Here is a 20,748-nt window from a genome sequence, read left to right as displayed (position 1 = left end):
ATTCACATCCAAAGAGTTCACGAAATATTGTAATGACAACGGAATCAAACATGTAAAAAACGCTGTGCGTACTCCGAGGGCAAACGGACACGCTGAACGTACAAACAGGACAATTTTGTCAATGCTATTACCAACCACAACCAATGATAAACGCTGGGATGAGAAGCTGCGCGAAATTCAATGGGTAATAAATTCAATGAAGAATAAAACGACAACGAAAACACCTCAAGAACTTTTGCTAGGTTTCTCGCCACGAGACATTTTGCGAAACAAAATATTATTAACTTTACACGACGATAATCATGAACTTAACGAAATTGATTTAGAAGAAATACGACGTAATGCAGCAGCTAAAATTAGCAAGATGAGGCAGCAAGCAAAAATCCGATTTGACGGACAACATAGTAAACCAACAGTATATCACGTCGACGACTTGGTGCTCGTCGAAAATGAGGCACCTAGTACAGGACATTCACGAAAATTAGAGCCTCATTACAAGGGTCCGTTCATAATCACGCGGTCTCTTGGTAATGACAGGTATTTAGTTGAGGACTTGCCAGGTTCTCGTCGAACACAGCGACATTATTCGTCAGTATACTCATCGGATAAAATAAAACTGTGGTGTGAGTTACCACCCTACGATGATAATGAAACGTATGAAGACGAGGTCGATCAAAATACCTCAGGGCAGGAGCGGGGGCGCTCCTATGTGTCAGGAGAGGCCGAATGTAAGATGCTAGTGGCAACTCTGCCATAAATGCAACACGAACATAAAACCAACGCGAACAATTGAACAGTAACCGACAGGCAGTCGATCGTATTATTCAAAGCCGCCGGAACCTTCGCACTCACAATGAAATATTGAATTTGCTAAACTATTTTAAAATGTTACTTATAACTAAATTCTTGAATTAAATAATTATTCTTTAAGTTTAAAGAACGCCTGACAATTTATTTACCGCCTACAGTGGCCGCTCAAGAGGTCCTTTCCTTTCACTATGATTATTGTATAGTACTTTACGGCTACTCACAACGTTGCCAAGAAAATCGACTGTATACGTTTGATCATAAAGACTAAAGGGCCGTGGGTCATTACATAGACAAACCTGGTTTTATCATAATACTCACTGGTAAAACGGCCATATAGAATACTCAAATAGATGCGAACTACTTTATAAATACTTTCCATCATTTCTTCAATGTTATGTGAAACCCCTTCCCCGGTGGGCGATTTTTCTCGTTTCTAAAACTTTGATGTTGCTTGCCCGGGGTGTGAACGCAGGGGATACGGTGTGGTAGGCGGAGCACGCTACCATCACCAAATTTGGTTCTACGACCTTGTAGAAACTATAGAGTGGAACAGATAGTATACATCCTTAAACGCTCGGTCAAGTATATTTTTTTTATTGAAAAGGTTTGCAGGGTCAGTAGTTAGATAACCCAAAAACATATTGAATGATAATAATTTATTTATTTATTTATTTAAGCCAATCAGCATACAAATCTTATAGGCTATTTAGAAATATATATATATAAAATGTAAGGCGCGATAACCTCCGAAGAGATCTAAGGCCGAGCTTCTCTTCCAATTTGCGTCGTGCTCCTCTTGATTTTTCCCTACAAATTGGCCGGACGGGACCTACATGTTTTATGCCGACTCCGAACGGCATCTGCAAGGCAGATGAGTTTTCACTGAGAGCTTTTTCATGGCAGAAATACAATCGGAGCGCTTGCCAGACACTGCCGAGGGGCGACCCCGCTTAGAAAAATTTTCTTCTAATTGAAAAATCTTATTTCTAAAATTTTGATGTTGCTTTGCCCGGGAGTTGAACCCAGGGCATACGGCGTGATAGGCGGAGCACGCTACCATCACACCACGGTGGCCGTGTATAATATATATATATTAAACAATAATACTACATTTCAAATACTTTATTTATAAAGAGTAGTTAAAGAATTTAAAAAGCGATCTTTCGAACCTGAAAAATCTATCTCGATAAATCTAGCAATTCTGTTGCAACTCAATTAAAGCTCTAGTAATTGGAGCATTTTTCACATAAAGAGCTTTAGAAATACCAACATGGAAGAACTTGGAGCTACGCAGAGCTCTAGCTGGAATGCTTATTAGAATCCTTTCAAGGAGCACGGGACAATCAACAACACCCCGAAACAATTCAAAAATGAATGACAGCGACAAAATTGTTCTCCTGCTCTGTAATGATTTTAAACTAATCAATAAGCATCGCGCTTCATAAGTCGGAATAGGCTCCGAGAAACGTAAGTTGCGTAATGCAAATTTTAAAAATACCTTTTGGATGCGTTCAATTCTTACAATATGGCAACTGTAGTATGGCGACCAAATGAAGCAGGCATACTCAAACTTGGAACGCACAAATGCCGGAAATGACTGCTTAAGCGTATAAGGGTCGGCAAAATCCGAGCTATGACGCCTAACAAAGGCCAGCATGGCATACGATTTTGAAATGCAAAGGTTAATATGGCTTGCAAAAGTAAATTTCGAGTCGAAAATTACTCCTAAGTCTTTAATTTCACTTACCCGCGACAAGGGCGTATTAGATATATGATATGAGGTATCAATGATATTCATACGTTTCGAAAAAGTAATATGAAAACACTTACTTATGTTGAGTGTTAGCCGATTATTTTTACACCAGTTACTTAATTTATCCAAATCTAATTGCATCAATTCGGAATCATGAAGGCTATTGATTATAGAATATATTTTAAGGTCATCCGCGTACAGCAGAAATCTTACTGTAGAAAAGCAAGAGCAAATGTCATTTATAAACAAGACAAAGAAAATTGGGCCCAGAATGCTTCCTTGTGGAACACCGGAGCAGGCGACGAACGGGAGAGACCTAACATTGTCAACCACCACCATACAGCGATGATTATATAAATAGGATTGAATCCATCTCAGGAAGACAGAATGGAATCCCATCAGGGCTAGTTTTTTAGTCAGAATTGAATGTGCAATCCGATCAAATGCTTTAGAAAAGTCAGTATACACTGTGTCAACTTGACATCCTGACTGAAAGGCTGCGATGCAGTCATCAGAGAAAATAACCAAGTTAGACACAGTAAAGTGACTTAACCGTACCCAGTTCAGAAAATTCAATCTCGAAATGCTATTTAAGCTGTAACACCTTTGCGTTTTTTCGTCCTACATCTTACGTTGAAGGTACGTCCAACCTCATTTTTGCTTTTCAGTCCAATCCAACCATAAAGCAAAGCAGACCTCGGGCAGAAGCTGATGTATAGAAGGCGAATAAAAAATTCACCACGCGATAAAGAGTTCGATTAAGTGCAAATTCAGGGAGTTGCTAAATTATCTATCAGTGTTCCAATAACGCGGGAAACTACGCTGTTGTAAACTGTGTCGTTTGATTGAGCTAGTTCGTTCGGAAACTTAACATTCCTTATGGCTTACAGAGCGAGGTATTTATGGCAAACTATGTGTAAAAGTTTCATATCTTGTTGCTCACTTTTATGGCATTTCCCTTGACAATAAAATATAAATGTAAAACATTTCACTGTAGCTTTAGAAATTCTTTTTTGCATGATTTGGCTCTTGAGCAGAAAACGCAAAGGTAGAATAAAAGTGGAAATTAAGAAGTGGAAATAATATGAGTTTTATTTTCGATGCATTTCGAATTCATAATTCATCAAGAAAAGTTGTTTGCTCAAACTAAATGCTTTTGTCCATTTATATAAAGGTTGTCATATAAGAAATGTGCATTCTATCTTTCGTCTTAATGTTCATATATTTATCCATATGGGCGAATCCCAAATAAGGTCCAACATGATATGTAAATTTATGGTCAGACTTTATTTCTATAACTTCGTACATACTTAGGGTTAAATATGCGTATGATGTGGAAATGTTTTGTTGTTTGCCCATATTCTGGACAGAGAAATGTGAAATCAAAAAAGACTTTATCGATTTTGCTATTTTCGATGTTTACTTACAAAATATTTCTTTATTTAGTTGAGATTTTCATTCCATATCTATATATTTGCTATTATCAAAATTTTTCTGGACTTTTATTCAACATTAAAAAACGTGTATGGAACTTTGTAAAATGGAGTTTTTATAAATTGATCCTTCCTTTCTCCTTGTATCGCATTTATTACCAAAAAACTACACCAACTTGTCTCATTAGCAAACGTTTTCATTAAGTTTGAAATGCTTTCAGATGTTAAATAGTTATGTCTTCCTCTTAAAAAAATCTTAATAAATATCTGTGAAAAGTTCGAGTAACGTTTTTATGTACATAGCATTATTTCTTTATTTATTATTATTTGTGCTTTCAGTAGTATATATACTGTTAATTGGCTTTTCAAAATGTAAGAGAAGTCTTACAAAATATATTGAATATTGAAAATGTTAAATCTATTTTTCATTTCCTATAATGGTTTTCTTGACTTTTTTATTTACGTGTATGTAAAAAGGATTACTTAAGAAAAATCTAAAATCAATTCAGATTCGAACAAGATATTAATTTTAAAGATTAATTTGGGTTTTATTGGTGTATTCAGTGATGCATAAGTAGACACAAAAGAAAGCAGTACAAACTATCTTGCATTTTTCTTTTGACATCTTCTGTTGGAGTGAAAACATCTGTCGACTGGAAATGGTCAATGTCAGCCAAATTTCAATAAATTTAATATATTCGTGAGGTTTTGAACGCAAAATTGTTTATGACCTCATAGTTATTACTCTTTTGTACATACATATTGTCAAGAAAAGAGCAAAAAGAACGGTTACTCAAAATTCAAGTTTCTGGTTTATCTTGTACTATTTCTTAGATATTTTTGTCAATAATCGTACATCGTTGCAAGCACAAAACTCTATTTAATCACCTAAAAATCGATCGAAAAATAAACACACGTAAAGTTATATACTAGTATATGTATGTCTCCTCTTATGAAAATGGGGTTTTGGCCTCTACTCCCGGATTTTGAGGCCGTATTCAAAATTCCAAGTATGCAGATTTTGTATACTCGACTAGATCTCGCAAATAATATATTTTCAATGTCATATAGTGTTATTCCTTGAGACAAAATTTTCGCGTCCGTAATGTAGAATCCGTAACCTTAGCTTATATCCAACGTTTTAAAAAGATATTTCAGATTTCGTAAATCTACGAACGTAGGGTATTCTTTCACCTTCAGTCTCTTAATTAAGGAACGTTAACATATCCCGTAAGCTGCGCTAAGTTTTGCATATTTTCACAACCATTAAGAAATTACTTCTATTTATTGTCGCGTTCATCATATAGATGTACTTAAATGTTTGAGGTCCCCAAATTTGTATGGAATGAAGCATTCTGGCAGTGCTATCCAAACATAATATCCATTTAGTCCGCTGCTCAAGTTCCCTTTTATGCAGGTTTAAATGCGTGCGAATGTCACGTAACCCAGGACTTGCCCATATGTAGATTCAGCGGTAAATATTTTAAAAGTAAACACTACCGAAAAAGATTAAAAAGGCAGGATGCTTTGGACATCAATATCAGTTTAATGTGCATAAAAGTTGAAAGAGATCTAGTTTTTATGTGCATTTTTTTTCTTCAAAGATGCAATCTACTCACATTGCAAATATTTCTTGCCAGAAGCTCTGATGTTTTGGTTCTGTGTATACTATGCTTCATTCTGTGTATACTCAAGTTAAGAAGTACTATGCATATTTTTAAGCACTTTTGGAATTTCCAATACTTTTTCTTTTGATATGGGTTTGCAGGCTTCATTTTTGTAAAAGAAGAATATAATTAATAATTTTTTTTAATAATTTTGACGTCTACTTTCGTGTTTGCATACATACATTTTAATCTTTATTCCTAAAATTAAATCGGCTAACTTTGATTTGCTTTGCTTTTGATGATGTTGGATATCGACTTGAGAACTACAAATTTCTGAAGGACTGGAAAAATATTATCTTAATGTTTGTTGGGCATATGCAGTTTCGTTGTTAATACATAAATAGGTCACGTCTATTATTTAGTTTTCAATATTTACGGTAACAAAATATGCAGTAAAACCCAAATCGACAAATTTTAAAATACACGAAATCAACAAAATCGAGCTTGGATTATGGGTATTTCAAAAAAGCGAAATTCAATATCTGTGCAACACTGTCTTTGAAATTATATCTGCCGATTTTTTGGCCAATGTTATGCAATTTATATCTTTTTTTTTTTTAAATAAATTGTTTGTATGCCAAATAGTTAGGTAGATGATTTATTATATAGCAATTCACTGTCCATTGGCGCAAGGGTTGAAAACATTACAAATGGCTTGAGCCCGTTTCCAAATAATACCACGGTCAAAAATAAAAACATGTAAAGCTTGTACCCGACTAGAAACAGTTAAGGGCACGCCTTACACTGCACTGGAGTCAAAACGCACATTACATTTTGAAAACTTAAAAATTGCTAACGCTATAGTCAAATATGGAAAAGCTGCTCCGAGGGATTGAGTCTCCTTGCATTTAAAGATATTTTTTGGGCCGTTAGATCTCCAGGGAAGATGTACAGAATGGGATAAAGAGCTGATGTTGAAGTGGTTTTAATAACCCCGATTATTTTGATCACTCATAACTTGAATATCCGCTATAGTATCTTAGTGCGACTATTCATCAAAACAGGGCTCCATAATAATGGATTATCGCTGTAGCCAATAAGAGAGAGAGAGGGCAGGCGACTTACACCCAAGAAAATATACAAAAAAAAATATAGCTGAGCATTGCAGCCAGGATTTCTCCATGGGCGAATGCACGCATACCCAAATCCAATGCTATTAACTTTTTTTATGCATCAATAACACTTGCGTAAAAGGAAGGAAAAAATAACTATGTTCAAAAAAAAACCTCCCAAATACTACGTAAAAGTGGTTTGAGTATTTTGCAGAGAAAATAAATAACACTTCGATGGAGCAACAGTTGCCCTACACAAACAAGTTTTTCGTACATACTTCAGGATGTGGAATTGAAAAACGTATACAAATCGCTATTGGCTCCTTGCCAAAACTGACTGTGTAGAATTAGAAATAAGAATGTTGCACTTCTATTTTTTTTTTTTTTGTGTTTGTTTGTAGCGAAGCTATGCTTTGATTATTGTTGTTGTATTTGGTGTAAAGTTAAACAAGTGAATCCACTTTCGTGCATCGAATTTAGTTTTGGATTGATGCGCATACATCCCAGCTCTGTTGTTGTTGTTGTAGCAATGTTTCACCCCACCTAATAGCTGCGACCGGTCACAAATTGTCATCAATATCCTCTAACGGGAGTCCAAGGAAACTTGCTGTTTCGACAGGGGTGGACCATAATGAAAGGGGTGTTAGAGGCGTTGGTTCCACATTACAATTAAAGAGATGGTTGGTGTCATGTGGGGACACATTGCAAGCGGGGCATACATTTTGTATGTCGGGGTTGATTCTGGATATGTAAGAGTTTAACCTGTTACAGTATCCAGAACGAAGTTGAGCCAGAGTGACTCGCGTTTCCCTGGGGAGTATGCGTTCCTCTTCCGCAAGTTTTGGGTACTGTTCCCCGAGTACTGGATTCACCGGGCAATTCCCGGCACAAAGGTCCGACGCCTGTTTGTGGAGTTGACCAAGGACCTGCTTGTGTTTTTTTGCTTCATACGGCTGAGTTCTCAGGTACCGTATTTCCTCAAAATGCTTACGGGGATGACTCCCTAAGTCCCTAGGCGGTGCTGACTCATCAATCAGATGTCTGTTGGGATGCCCAGGTTTCTGGGTATTCAACAGGAAATGTTTGGTTAGCATCTCATTTCTCTCCCTGATGGGGAGTATTCTCGCCTCATTATGAAGATGGTGATCTGGGGACATAAGAAGACAGCCCGTGGCGGTTCTGAGCGCAGTATTTTGGCAGGCCTGTAGCTTCTTCCAGTGGGTATGTTTTAGGCTTGGCGACCATATAGGGGACGCGTAGCACGCAAACGGCTGGCCAATTGCTTTGTATGTAGTAATGAGCGTTTCTTTGTCTTTTCCTCAAGTACTGCCAGCAAGGGACTTAAGGATTTTATTACGGCTCTGGATTTTCGGAACAAAAGCTTTTGATAGGTCTAGCGCTACGAGTACTGTTCTATGGTGGGGGTTTTGATTTAAACCGCAATTTATCTGGGTGCTGATGGCATTTAGCGCGGTGGTAGTGCTATGGAGTTTTCTGAAGCCATGCTGATGAGAGACTAGCTGCAAATTTGCTTGGAAATAGGGGAGCAAAATGGCTTCAAGCGTCTTTGCTACTGGCGATAGGAGAGATATCGGACGATACGACACTCCTATGCTAGCTGGTTTCCCAGGCTTTAGTAGCGGTACCACTTTGGCCATTTTCCATTTTTCGGGTATGACAAAGGTGGAAAGAGACAGGTTGAAGATATGTGCTAAATATTTGAAACCCTCTTTCCCTAGGCTTTTAAGCATCGGCATGGCTATGCCGTCTGGGCCCAATGCTTTGGATGGTTTAGCATGACCGATGGCATCCTCAACCTCTTTGGCGGTGATGATAATTGGTGACGCGCTGAACTTATGTTTACGTGCGTGTCTGTTGGCCCTCCATCTATTTTTGTTGACCACAGAATGCATTATATATTGTCGGCAGAAAGCGCTCGCGCATTTTTTCGCATCCGACAGCACTTTGTCGCCAAAGGCGATAGAAACTTTGTCATTGTAGGCACAACGGATTCGATAGGGATTTTACAGTGGACCAAAGTTTACCTACACCGGCAGAGGTTACAACCGCTTAGGTGCTCCTCCCATTTCGCCCGCTTGTGTTCATCCACAAGCAATCTGATGCGTTGGTTTGTATCCCTTATGTGGGGGTCGCTGGGATCGAGCTGTCTTATAAGGTCACGTTCTCTCGCTAAACTTGCGGCCTCTGCCGGGAAATGGGGCCGAATTTCGGGAATTCTACCAGCGGGAATGAATAGAGCCGAGGCGGATTCAATGACCTTGCGGAAAGCACGCTCCCCTTGGCGGGCATCAGTTGGGATAGGGAGGGCAGCAAAGCGGTTATCTGTAAAGGATTTGTATTCGTCCCACTTTCCTTTTTTAAAGTTAATGAAAGTGCGTTTTCCTGCGACGATGAAGTCGGCGGGACGCTCGAGCTAAATAAGTATAGGCAGGTGGTCGGATGTCAATGTTACCATCGGCTGCCAGTTGACGCAGTTTACGAGTTCTGCGCTCACGATTGAAATATCCGGCGAACTATGACAGCTTCCTACCATACGTGTGGGGGCGTCTCCGTTTATAGTGCAGAACGTCGTTTCTTCTATTTGAGCCGCTAACATCTCACCCCTACTGTCCACCCGCAAGTTTGAATGACATAGATCGTGATGGGCATTGAAATCGCCTAAGATAATGCGATTGTTTCCAGTGAGTACGCCGCTGATATCAGGGCGGTATCCACTGGGGCAACAGGTGACAGGAGGGATGTAGATGTTGATGATTTCTAGATTTGCATCGCCCGACCGGATAGATAATCCTTGCCGTTCCAAGATACTGTCCCTGCGGTCGATGTCGGGATCAAACATATGATATTGCACAGTGTGGTGTATGATAAACGCGAGGCCGCCTACATCCCAGCTCTCGGAAGCTTTGTCAGTAACTACACATTTATTTTTTTTACTTTCTTAGTTGCCTTCTTGAGTATAATTTGCACAAATACAAATAAAAAATGCAACAATTTACATAAGAAAAGAAAATTTCCTACTGCAATAGCGGCCGGGAAAAATACGAAAAACTACAAAAAAAGAAACTAAAGTGAAGAAATTCATGTAAGGAATGCGAGCTGCTAAAGATTTGTGCAATAAACTTTAATTCATTCGATGGATTAGAGATAAAACTAACACTTCTACTAACACACTCGTGTGTATGTAGATACATAGTTACTTTGTTTTGTATTATTGTAAAATACAACGAAAGTTTTTTGTCTATTGGAATACGCAGTGGGGAATTTTGTAATCATACTTGTACTAGAAACAGCGCAAATATTTTAGATGTATTTAAATGAAACATAAATTTTAGGTAGACCATCTTCGATAGAGATAATGTGTACAACAATTGCCATTTCGTAGGTCTTCACAATGTTAAAAGGGGCAGTTGGAACATTGCGGGCCGGTCGTTGAACACTAACTTGTTTTACTGCTGAGTATGTACATATATGGTGCTCACGGCAAAGGGAACAGCTGTCTTTAAGAAATCTGCTTAAATTAACAAAAATGAAAGAGTAAATGATCAGGTAACAGGAGTCGGTGCAATAACATTAGAGCGCGTTTAGCTATATTTTCTAAACCTTGCCCAGTAATACAGGGCGTAAGAGTAATGTGCATAGGACTTTTTTTCGTTCTCTCTTATTTCCGAACATCCTTTAACCGAAACAACAATTTTTTTTGACGTTTTTTTCTCGAGGCGCTGATACAATATAAAATACGTATATCGCACACTAACTACAAAAGGGTCATAACTTCAAATTTTTCAAAATCTGTTTTTTTTCCATAAACCAATTCACAGTACCCCCCCTTAAATTTTGTTGTCATTCTTTTCTTCCTTAACTAGAGAATTACCGTTATGCCAGTTTTGGTGTGATTGCATCGCTTGCGCTGTATCAACTAATGAGTACTATTTTTAGTCGTATCAATGTGCTTAAGAACAAGTGAACAGTTTTTTTTTACGCATAAAGCGTATTATTTTAAATTCTGACTATCTTGGTGCAAAAAAGTTTTAACTTTGTTGTGTATTAATTAAAACTGTGTCTTTTTATACGTAAAGAGTAAATAAATTTGCTTGTATTATTGTGAAATGTGCTTTTTTTTATGAAATAATTGTCATATATAATTGTCATAAATAGTCATAATTCGAAATTTCTATATATTTTGACCGTAAACAAATAATTACAACAAAATGTCGTCAATTCCTTTTATAATGAAGGTCTCACATAAACCGTTTTTCTTCTCCCCTGAACATTTACATTTTTCAAGTTGTGACTCTTTTGTAGTTAGTGTGCGATATTTAATACTCCTATATTGCTAATAGAAAATGCTCACAATGTGTTTTGAATTCGAAATCAAAACAAGACAGCCTATAAAATTTTTGTGATTGTAGCAGCATAAGTGTGACAAGAAACAATTTAAATTTAGGTACATTCGATGATTGAATACAAAAACAAAAACGTTTAAACAGCAATATATCGGCACTCTGATGTTAGGGAATGTACCTAGCCTTTAGTAGCAATATAGGAGTATTACATATATGATAAAATATAATAAACAAGCTACAAAAGCCACCAGCAAACGCGATTTATACTCCACTCGAGCCACAACTCGCTCTTTCTTCAAATAAATTCGGCTTTTACTCTCCACACAAAAAAACACTTGTTTTATTGTTTTTTTTTTTTTTTTGTTTTTACATTTTGAACCGAACCGAATTTTCATTCTTGTTAACGTAAGTTAATATGTTGTTAACGTGTCATAAAAGCAAAAATACTGCGGCGTAAATGATCGTGAATTTAAAAGCGGTAAAGCGTACACTTCTTTATACCGACAAGTAAAATTAATGAATAACCAAAATATACTTAAGTTGCTAGAGCACTTCCACTCATAATCAGCATATAACAACCGCTCCAATGAAATAGGGCGGTTCTCCCAAGCCACTTATTCACTCTTTATACATGCATCGTTTTTTAGTTGTATTCACCTGCACTATCGGCATCTAACCGTGTTAGCACATACACACGTACGTGCTTTATTAGGCCTACAATAATTATACATAGATATGTATGAAACAAGAGGCCTCTATGAACCGAACCTTTATCGCCTTCCACCCACCTCCCACTATACAAACCAACACAACTGTATGTGTATTTATTGATGTCGACATCATTGGCGCGTTGAAGAGTAAATAATATTTTACCGCTCCACTTGTGCCCAAAAAATACCAAAAATAGCAAATATACAAAGCGAGAGGGCAGTAGAGTAGTTGATATCGAATTTAGTATTTAACAGGTGTAGGGCATAATCATTCGACATTGCGAGAATCAGCAGTATAGTAGGCATTAGGGTGGCCCTTCGTTGTATGGAGGGAAAAAAAGTGTTTGGATTCTTGATCTTACCCCCTAAAAATATGCGAATAGTTCAAAAACGAATATATACAAAGTTTTAGGCAAATCAAAAAAGATTTAGAGGTGGCGCAAAAGGCTTGAAATCCTGAAAAATGACGAATTTTTACAATTTCGTGTTTCAGGCTTCCATATTTCGAAACCCTACGAAAGTTTACTGCTTTTCCATACAGTAATAAGATCTGTATTTTCTTACTTTTCTAAAATGGGCACAATCTTAAAAATCGGTCGATCAATAAGAGAGTTACATGAAAAAATATATATTGCTTTCGACAAACAAATATTAAAAGTAAATTAAGTCTGTGCAAATGTAAAAATGCTCAAATAAACTTTTGTATACGGGGTATTCCATCCCATTTCGACCAATTTTGAACCCGACCCCTTTAGATTTGGCTGAAAGTTTTTCTTCTTTTTCTAGCTTACGAAAAACATTTTTCAGAAGTTTTTCAAATTTTTTCATCCAACTCAAAAAAAGTTATGAATTTAAAAAAAAACACCGTTTTTGTTTTCAAAATGCTATAACTTTTTCAAAAATTGACCGTTTGGGATATTTTTTTTTAAATTTTTTTTTAAATTTACTTTTCGGAAAAAATTCAAAAAAATTTTTAAAGTTTTTGTTTTTTTGTACTTTTTCAGTTTTTCGAGATTTTTCGAATTTTGCCCTTTTTTCCATAAAAAACTTCAATCAATTCAGCAATCATCCCCACTAATCCCGGAGCGGGCCGAGAAATTTTTTTTTTTTTATTTAATTGAAAAAAAAAAAAACTTTAAAATTTTTTTTGTATTTTTTCCGAAAAGTCCATTAAAAAACATATTTTAAAAAAGAAAAATGATCCCAAACGGTCATCTTTTGAAAAAGTTATAGCATTTTGAAAAAAGCACCGTTTTTTTCAAAATATTTAAAACTTTTTGTGAGTTGGAAAACGGTTTTTTTTTTTCAAAATGCTTTAAATTTTTCAAAAATTGACCGTTTGGGATCATTGTTTTTTTTTTTAATATGTTTTTAAATGTACTTTTCGGAAAAAATACAAAAAAAAATTTTAAATTTTTTTTTTTTTCAATTAAATAAAAAAAAAATCTCGGCCCACTCCGGGATTAGTGTACAAGTTTTTTATGAGAAAAAAAGGGCGAAATTCGAAAAATCTCGAAAAACTAAAAAATTACAAAAAAAAACTTTAAACATTTTTTTGAATTTTTTCCGAAAAGTACATTTAAAAACAAATTTAAAAAAAAAAAGATCCCAAGCGGTAAATTTTTGAAAAAGTTATAGCATTTTGAAAACAAAAACGGTGTTTTTTTTTAAATTCATAACTTTTTTTGAGTTGGATGAAAAAATTTTAAAAACTTCTGAAAAACGTCTTTCGTAAGCTAGGAAAAGAAGAAAAACTTTCAGACAATTCTAAAGGGGTCGGGTTCAAAATTGGTCGGAATGGGATGGAATACCCCATAAACAAATACATATATGCCTTGCAGCCAAACTTGAAGTTTATTTATTCAAAAAAAGTATACACATATATTTTTTTTATAAATTTTCTTTCGAAATGCGTGATGCCACAAACAATTTAAGCCTGCACTGCAACTTGTTCTTGCAACAAGCATGTCGAAAGAAATTTAAAAAAAAGTATAAAAAAAATGAAAACATATATTTTAAAATTGCAAACAACTACAAACAATTTCTTTGACGTTTTCTTATTAAACCTATACTGCTCTTGAATGAACAAATTTGGATAGTAGGTTTTTTTAAATAGATAAATTGCGGCACTTTGCATGGATGGTAAACCACTTCCAGAAATAACAGGTCGTGAAAAGGTGAAACGACTTCCAGTTGTTGTTACTTACAGTAGGAGCTCCAAAGTTATATGCTGCAACAAGCTCGGAAATAGCTGATACGTTGTATGAGCTGTTATTTGAATGGGATCTGAAGGCGTTATAAAAGGAGCTGCAACGTTATTAGAAAAAAACTTGAGCGAAAATTTTTGTATCTTGTCGTCATCATATTTATGAAGTTCTGCTGAGAGTTATTTTCCAGCAAATACTAGTAAGGACGTTCAGTTATTTCGGCGATTTCAAGAAAATTGCAAAAACATCTACAAAACAACGAATTGAAATTACTTTTAACCGATAGCCAAGATACTATTTTAACCGTCCTGTTTATGAATAATTTTTCTTCGTAGTTCGCATGGCTGGGTACCCGGGTACCACAAGGCAGTTCAGTTCATACGTAAGAACTACTAGTGGTACCTGGGTATCCCAGCCATGAGAACTAGTAACAAAAAAACTAATTTTAGTAATAAAAAACTAATTTATTAAAAAACCGTCGTTATGAGAGTATATTTGAAAAAATGTTTTCTCCTTTTTGTAGAAAACTTATTCCCATAGGATGCCACAAAATTGTAACTTGTTTCTATTTGTAGATTACGTAAAAATGTGAGAACTAGTAATATAAAACTAATTTAATAAAAAAATCATCTTTATGATACAATATTTGAAAAAAATTGTTTCTTCTTTTTGTAGAAAACTTATTCCCATACGAAGCCACAAAATTTTAACTCGTTTCTATTTGTAGATTATTTTAAAATGGCTTTTGAATATGCAAAAAGTACCCGGGTACCCATCTATGCACAGGACGGTGAAAACCCCTCTGAAAAAGAAAATAGTAAGAGATGACTATAGGGAATTATTGGAATTAACGTCTATATGTCTAGGAGCAAGTGATGGCATAAAGTTTCGTGTACCGAAGCCGACTCATCATGCTCGGTGGATGTCGAAGGCATTGTATTGCTTAAAAATCTATTTATTTCGTGAACAGTTTAAACTAACGGAGTATGAAGAGAATTCGATAGCAAGTATATGCGCGTTTATTATACCTATGTTAAGCTTTGGTTTTACTGTACCAATCCTCGTAGAGCACCTCTTCAAGACTTATCTTTTATTAAAGAAATTTATAAATACAGAAATGTTAATATAAAATATCTGACATTGCAATAAACAAGTTTTGTAACCACCTATGGTACCTGTCTGAAGAATGTATTGCATTGGCATTGTTCGATGATGACGTCCCTTGTACCATGAAGAAAAAGATTGTGGAAAAAATCAAAAGCATAGACAACTGCGACAAGGAAACGGAAAATTTAAAGAGTCACTCTTAAGGCCCAGTAAAATCAATAAATTCATAGAAAAAGAATTACATGATTTTATAACAGGAAATGCAATTGATTTTTTTGGTCAGTTTTGGATATCATCTCAATTTCTGGAGGTAGATCCACTATACTGGGGGGGATACAGGAACCTATAAAAAAGCTAAGGATACTGCTATAAATATAAAATTAGTTAACGACACAGCAGAACGGGGAGTAAAGCTTATGGAAGAATGTAATAGAATACTTACAAATGACGAACAAGAAAAACAATATTTTTTACAAGTTGTAACTGATTCCAAAAAATAATTTGAATCACATACTAAATCATCCTTATCTAGATCCTAGGAAATAATAATATATTATATACGTGTCAGCTAAAGTTTCACAAGATATATGTATATATTTTAAAAATGTATTTTCAAAAAAATTTATAATAAAAAAATTTGAAACAAACTCATTTACGTATACTCATTATATACACATTCTTGAAGTAATGACACCGTGTTTAATGCATAATTTATTTTATAACCTTATTATTATTTGACCAATTTTTGTTGTTTTAGATTTATTTGAAAGTCAAATATCTCTTGAACTTACTAATAACACGATAAATTACGTTTCGCCCATAACAAATGAAGTTGGGTTGACCAAATTTAAGAAATTGTAAAAATTCGTAATTTTTCAGGACTTCTAGCTCTTTGCGCCACCTCTAACCCTTTTTCGATTGACCTAAAACTTTGTATATTCTAGTTTTTAGGGTATTCGCATATTTCTAGGGGGTGAGATCGAGAATCCGAACACTTTGGAAAATAAGGGCCACCCTAGTAGGCATATGCTAAAATGTATAACAACATGGTCATTTCTTTATGTAGTTGGGTGTAAACTTCGTTCCAACTGTTTGGTCTCATTAAGTTGCGCTGCGTTTTGGTACGGTAATATTTTTGATACAGTCATTACTGTATCGAACCCGATGGTCCAATTTTAAGAATTAATTCAAGGTTGACGACGCTCATTGTGGATAAAACAAGTGTGATAACTTCTGCATAGACGTCAAAATCACAAATAGAACGGATCATCTGATTTTTAATTGACTATCGCGGTCTCATACTGTATCCCTTTATATCACTCGCTGAATACAGCCGGCTCTATGTAGATATTAGATTAGACAAGCATAATCAAAATTCGAAAAAAAAGTTGGGTTTTGCACTTATTCATCAGAAACTAATGATTTCTGACGTATTTGAATTATGTTGAACTCCACCATAGCTGCCAGAAAAAGGCTTAACTTCTGAAGTATTTTCTTAGCAACGCACAAAACGGTAAATATTTATTTGGAAATATTTTGATGCAACACACTGCCCGGCCAGGTAAAAAGTAATATTCTTGACATTTGTTATTCACTGTTTTGGTGCAAAGCAAGTTCAAGTTTTCTTGCGTTTCGAAAAAAGCGGTGAAACTATTTTCATTGTTCTTTTAACTAGTCCGGTATTTAATTTGTCGTTCAAATGCATTTCAATTCCAAGCTCATTGCCTCCCTCTCTCTTAGTTGTTGTTTTGTAAATAAGAACGAAATACTTACATATTAACTTGCACCTTGAATAGTCGAAAAATTTAAATAACTTCTTCATTTTTCTTGTTGTTCTAGGAGGATTTTCTCGCCTATTTGCGTCGTGTTCCTTTTAATTTTTTCTACAAACTGGCGGAATGAGACCTGCATGTTCTAAACCGACTCCGAACGGCATCTGCAAGGCAAATGAGTATTCACTGAGAAGCTATTCATGGCAATATGGGAAATACATTCAGGCTGCTTGCCAAATCACAGTCGAGGGCGGCCCGCTTAGAAACACTGTTTTCTAATTGAAAAAACTTGTCCAAGTTTTGATGCTGCCTTGCCCGAGAATTTATTCCAGGATCTTCGGAGCATAATCCATCAATTATGTAATTATTACAGCAAGGTATTGTGTGGTCATAATTTTGAGACAAAGTGTAGAGCAGCTACTGCACTCCTCTTACCACCCCTTGTACACGCATATGTTAATAGTTTGACGTACAGTCAGCTGCCGCGGTAAAAGCTTCCGATTCATGTTTGATATAGAGAAAAAATTGGGGCATTTCATAGTTAAGATAAAATAAGTACTTAAGGTAGTTGGCGGTTTCTGGAAAGTTATCTCTCAGGAAATTTTTTAGGTAAAATTTAGCGCACAATTTATTTTGATAACGAATATGCACCAATACGTTTAATGTTTAGAAACCAAACTTAATATAAAGCTTACTAACTCCACAAAATATATGAAAAGCATGAATACATTTTAAAGTTTGAAGGTAAATCTCAGTTTGCATTTAATAGTGGTTTTTTTCCGTTGGCACCTTTTACCTCGGTGGTGACTATACAAATGTATATTGCATCAGTAGCGTATTTTTATCTTGATATTTTTGAAAATATTTCATTATAAACTTAGAGTTAAAGAGCCAACAAAATTTCTACATCGCCTTTTTCAGCAACTCGCTGCTCTCTCGTTATCAGACCGTACAGTTGTGGTCAAAAAATTAGTAGTTCAACAAATTAAAATTAAATGATCTAATCTTGCAAATTGTAATTTATATTATATTGCGTATAAAAAAAGCTTTATAAAATAAAAATCAACATAAACATTGAAGAAAAAATTAGTCGTTTTCAAATTTTGTAATACACACTACTAATATTTTGACCGCAATTGTCTGTTGACAAGAACTATTTACAGAGAAATTTTTTTTATTTAGTAGGTTTGTTGATGGTTACCTTAAATTTGACTTTTTCAAAATAAATACATCATAAAAAACGTATTAGACAAAGAAATAAAAGTTCAAATTTTTTTCCATACAAAATGCGCATTTTTTTTATATGGAATCAAATGTGAAACACCCCAACAGGCATTTCTGTAAATGTTATTAAAAGTAAACTTGCTGTGCTAAAGGATATATAAGTGTTTTCAGTATTAAATATATTTACATTTTTTTCAAAAAACATTTTATAAGCGTTGAGGACATACACATGTTAATAAATAATTTAACTGTAATTGAAATTTCTACAAAAAAAAACACGAAAAAGCTACTTGTCAACATTTTTCAACTGTGAAAATTTTAAATTATTTTCATAAACGTTTGTTCATGAGAGGGACCGGCTGCGTTTGAACGGCTTCTGGGGTTCTCCCACAACTAGTTAGAATTGCAGCCATTCTTTATATAATGTGACTATGATATTAAAAATGTATATATTAATGCAAATACATATATTTTATGCTATTATTATCAATTGAAAATAAGTTTGGGAAACGAATAATAACAAGGTTTTTTTTAGGAATTTTGTACAAGTTTACATTTATAAGCTTAAAATCAAAGAGCCGTTTCGATCATTTTACGCTTTTTTCTAAACGATTTGAAAACAAAAAATCAACGTTTTGTAAGTTTAGTATTTATTTGAAAAAACTTTTTATAAACTCAAAAAAATAAAATAAATGCAAGGTGCGATAATCTAAGAAGAGATTTTAAGCTAACCTTCTCTTCCAATTTGCGTCGTGTTCCTTTTAATTTTCACTACATATTGGCAGGACGGGACCTACATGTTTTATACCGACTCCGAACGGCATCTGCAAGGCAGATGAATTTTCACTGAGACGCTATTCATGGCAGAAATACACTCGGAGTGTTTGCCAAATTACTACCTAGGGGCGAATCCGTTAGAAACACTTTTTTCTGATTGCAAAATCCGTTATTCTACATTTTCGAAGTTGTTTTGGCCGGGAGTTGAACCAAAGATCTTCGGTGTGGTAGGCGGAGCACGCTACCACCACACCAAGGCGGCCGCCGTCTATACTTACCGTTCAGAAAAAAATATTCGGAGACTTATAACTTGCACTTGACTAAAATTTACTACATACATATAAGCTACAAAACTGCATATTAAAAAATTCAGGAAACTATACACAGAAAGTTAGAAATTTTGGTAAAATGCTCTCGAGTTTACGAATTTTGTCGCCTGGTTCGTCCTGATGTCACGTTGTTTCAATTTGCCCCAATTATTTAATAAATAAAAAAAATTTAACAGAGGACTTCATAGAATAAAAGCAATGAGGGAATGAGATTTGAGTACATAGACGCTTTTCTTAAATTATCGAAAATAAAAAAAGAATTGAAATATCGTGCCAATTATTTATTTTGATATCAAAACTATAAGCATCGAAAAAGATTTTGATGGGGCCAAGTCCGTCCATGCGTTAACCCAGAGATTATGTGTATTGATAATTGATATGGAAAAATGGGAAAGATGCGAAAATTCATTTACAAAAAAAAAAAAAAACAAACAGATAAATTAATGAATCTTGATGAGTGATTTGACAATGAAATAGAAACATTATAGAAAAAAGAAAATTTAAAAATTGTTTACAACGTAAGCCAAAGCCCGTTAATATAATGTTGAAATTTATGTTATTTTAAGTATAATGTTAACAAAACATTCAATATCTGCACGGTTTATTACTAAATTGTACTGTACGGTATATAAATAAATTGTACTGATATTTCACGTAACAAAAGATTTGATGGAACAAAGTACAAGAAATAAAAAATGTTTGAAAATTGACGAGGCCGCGCGCCTGTTTTCGTTAAAGTCTTTATAATACTATTATCGCCATAAACGACTAATAATCCAACAATCCAATCGAAATTTAGTGAGAGCATTGTTCTTAGAGCAGTAACAGTTTATTTTAAAAATAGGCGAAATAGGTTGGAAACCACCCTTTTTTATACCTAACGAAAACTTGAGCAAAGACATCTTTACAAATTCACCGAAAATGGTCGAAATCATACACTTTTTCGAAATCGAAAACTTCTAAAAAGAGAAGAACTTCTAGAAAGGAAGTGGTAAAGTTTGGTTAGTGGTTTAATTTTATAACGCAAAATAGATGTTTAGTAAAATTTTGGTTAGTAGAAGGAAATTTAAATGTTTTGAAAGTCGTAAATCGAAATCCGTTGAAATCATTTTGCAACACGGTAGAAAAATTGATCTTGGTAATATATCTATTTTATAATTTCTGTATTATATCTGCTAGGCAGTGCTCCTTTTTAGTTAATCTCTCTTTTAATTCCAAAGTCATATACAAGGACGGGACTGTCTTCAGCTGTGCCGAATACTTCATACCTCTCATGAATGGGGCTGAACAATAATCTTATCCCGTTCTTAATCTCCAAATGATCGGATGTATAAGATAAGAAATGTATAGATGTATATATATAGATGTTTATATTGGAAACTAAGGGAGAAATGGCCAAAAATCTTTCTATCTGAAAGATCGGTTGTATGGGATAGGTATATACTATATACATATAGTTTCTATGAAAGTGATTTTTTTGGGAAATCTTCTATGATATTTAGAATAAATATCACAAAGTTTAACGTTTTTATATTGGAAATTA

General features: G+C 34.7%; 1 protein-coding gene across 21 annotated transcripts in view; it reads right to left on the bottom strand.

Moving 5' to 3' along the window:
• Positions 1 to 20,748, bottom strand: part of scrib (scribble) — a 696,032-nt gene that overhangs the window by 333,471 nt on the left and 341,813 nt on the right. For 3 of the 21 annotated variants that reach the window (XM_067760312.1, XM_067760313.1, XM_067760315.1), the window contains exon 1: positions 11,319 to 11,674. The exons of 14 other annotated variants lie outside the window; for them this stretch is intronic. Coding sequence is in view for 1 of the 7 variants with exons in the window: in XM_067760318.1 (XP_067616419.1) it covers positions 11,450 to 11,474 (25 nt within the window). In the remaining 6 variants the exon portion in view is untranslated. Of the gene's footprint in view, positions 1 to 11,318; positions 11,675 to 20,748 lie in introns of those variants that run through there. 4 more of the 21 variants (XM_067760311.1, XM_067760314.1, XM_067760322.1 and 1 more) reach the window with 3 other exon arrangements.

The sequence above is a fragment of the Eurosta solidaginis genome, chromosome 1, assembly GCF_040869045.1.
Source record: "Eurosta solidaginis isolate ZX-2024a chromosome 1, ASM4086904v1, whole genome shotgun sequence".
Taxonomy (NCBI): Eukaryota; Metazoa; Arthropoda; class Insecta; order Diptera; family Tephritidae; genus Eurosta; species Eurosta solidaginis.
The sequence above is the reverse complement of the archived record's forward strand: the minus strand, read 5'-3'. Positions and strand labels throughout refer to the sequence as shown.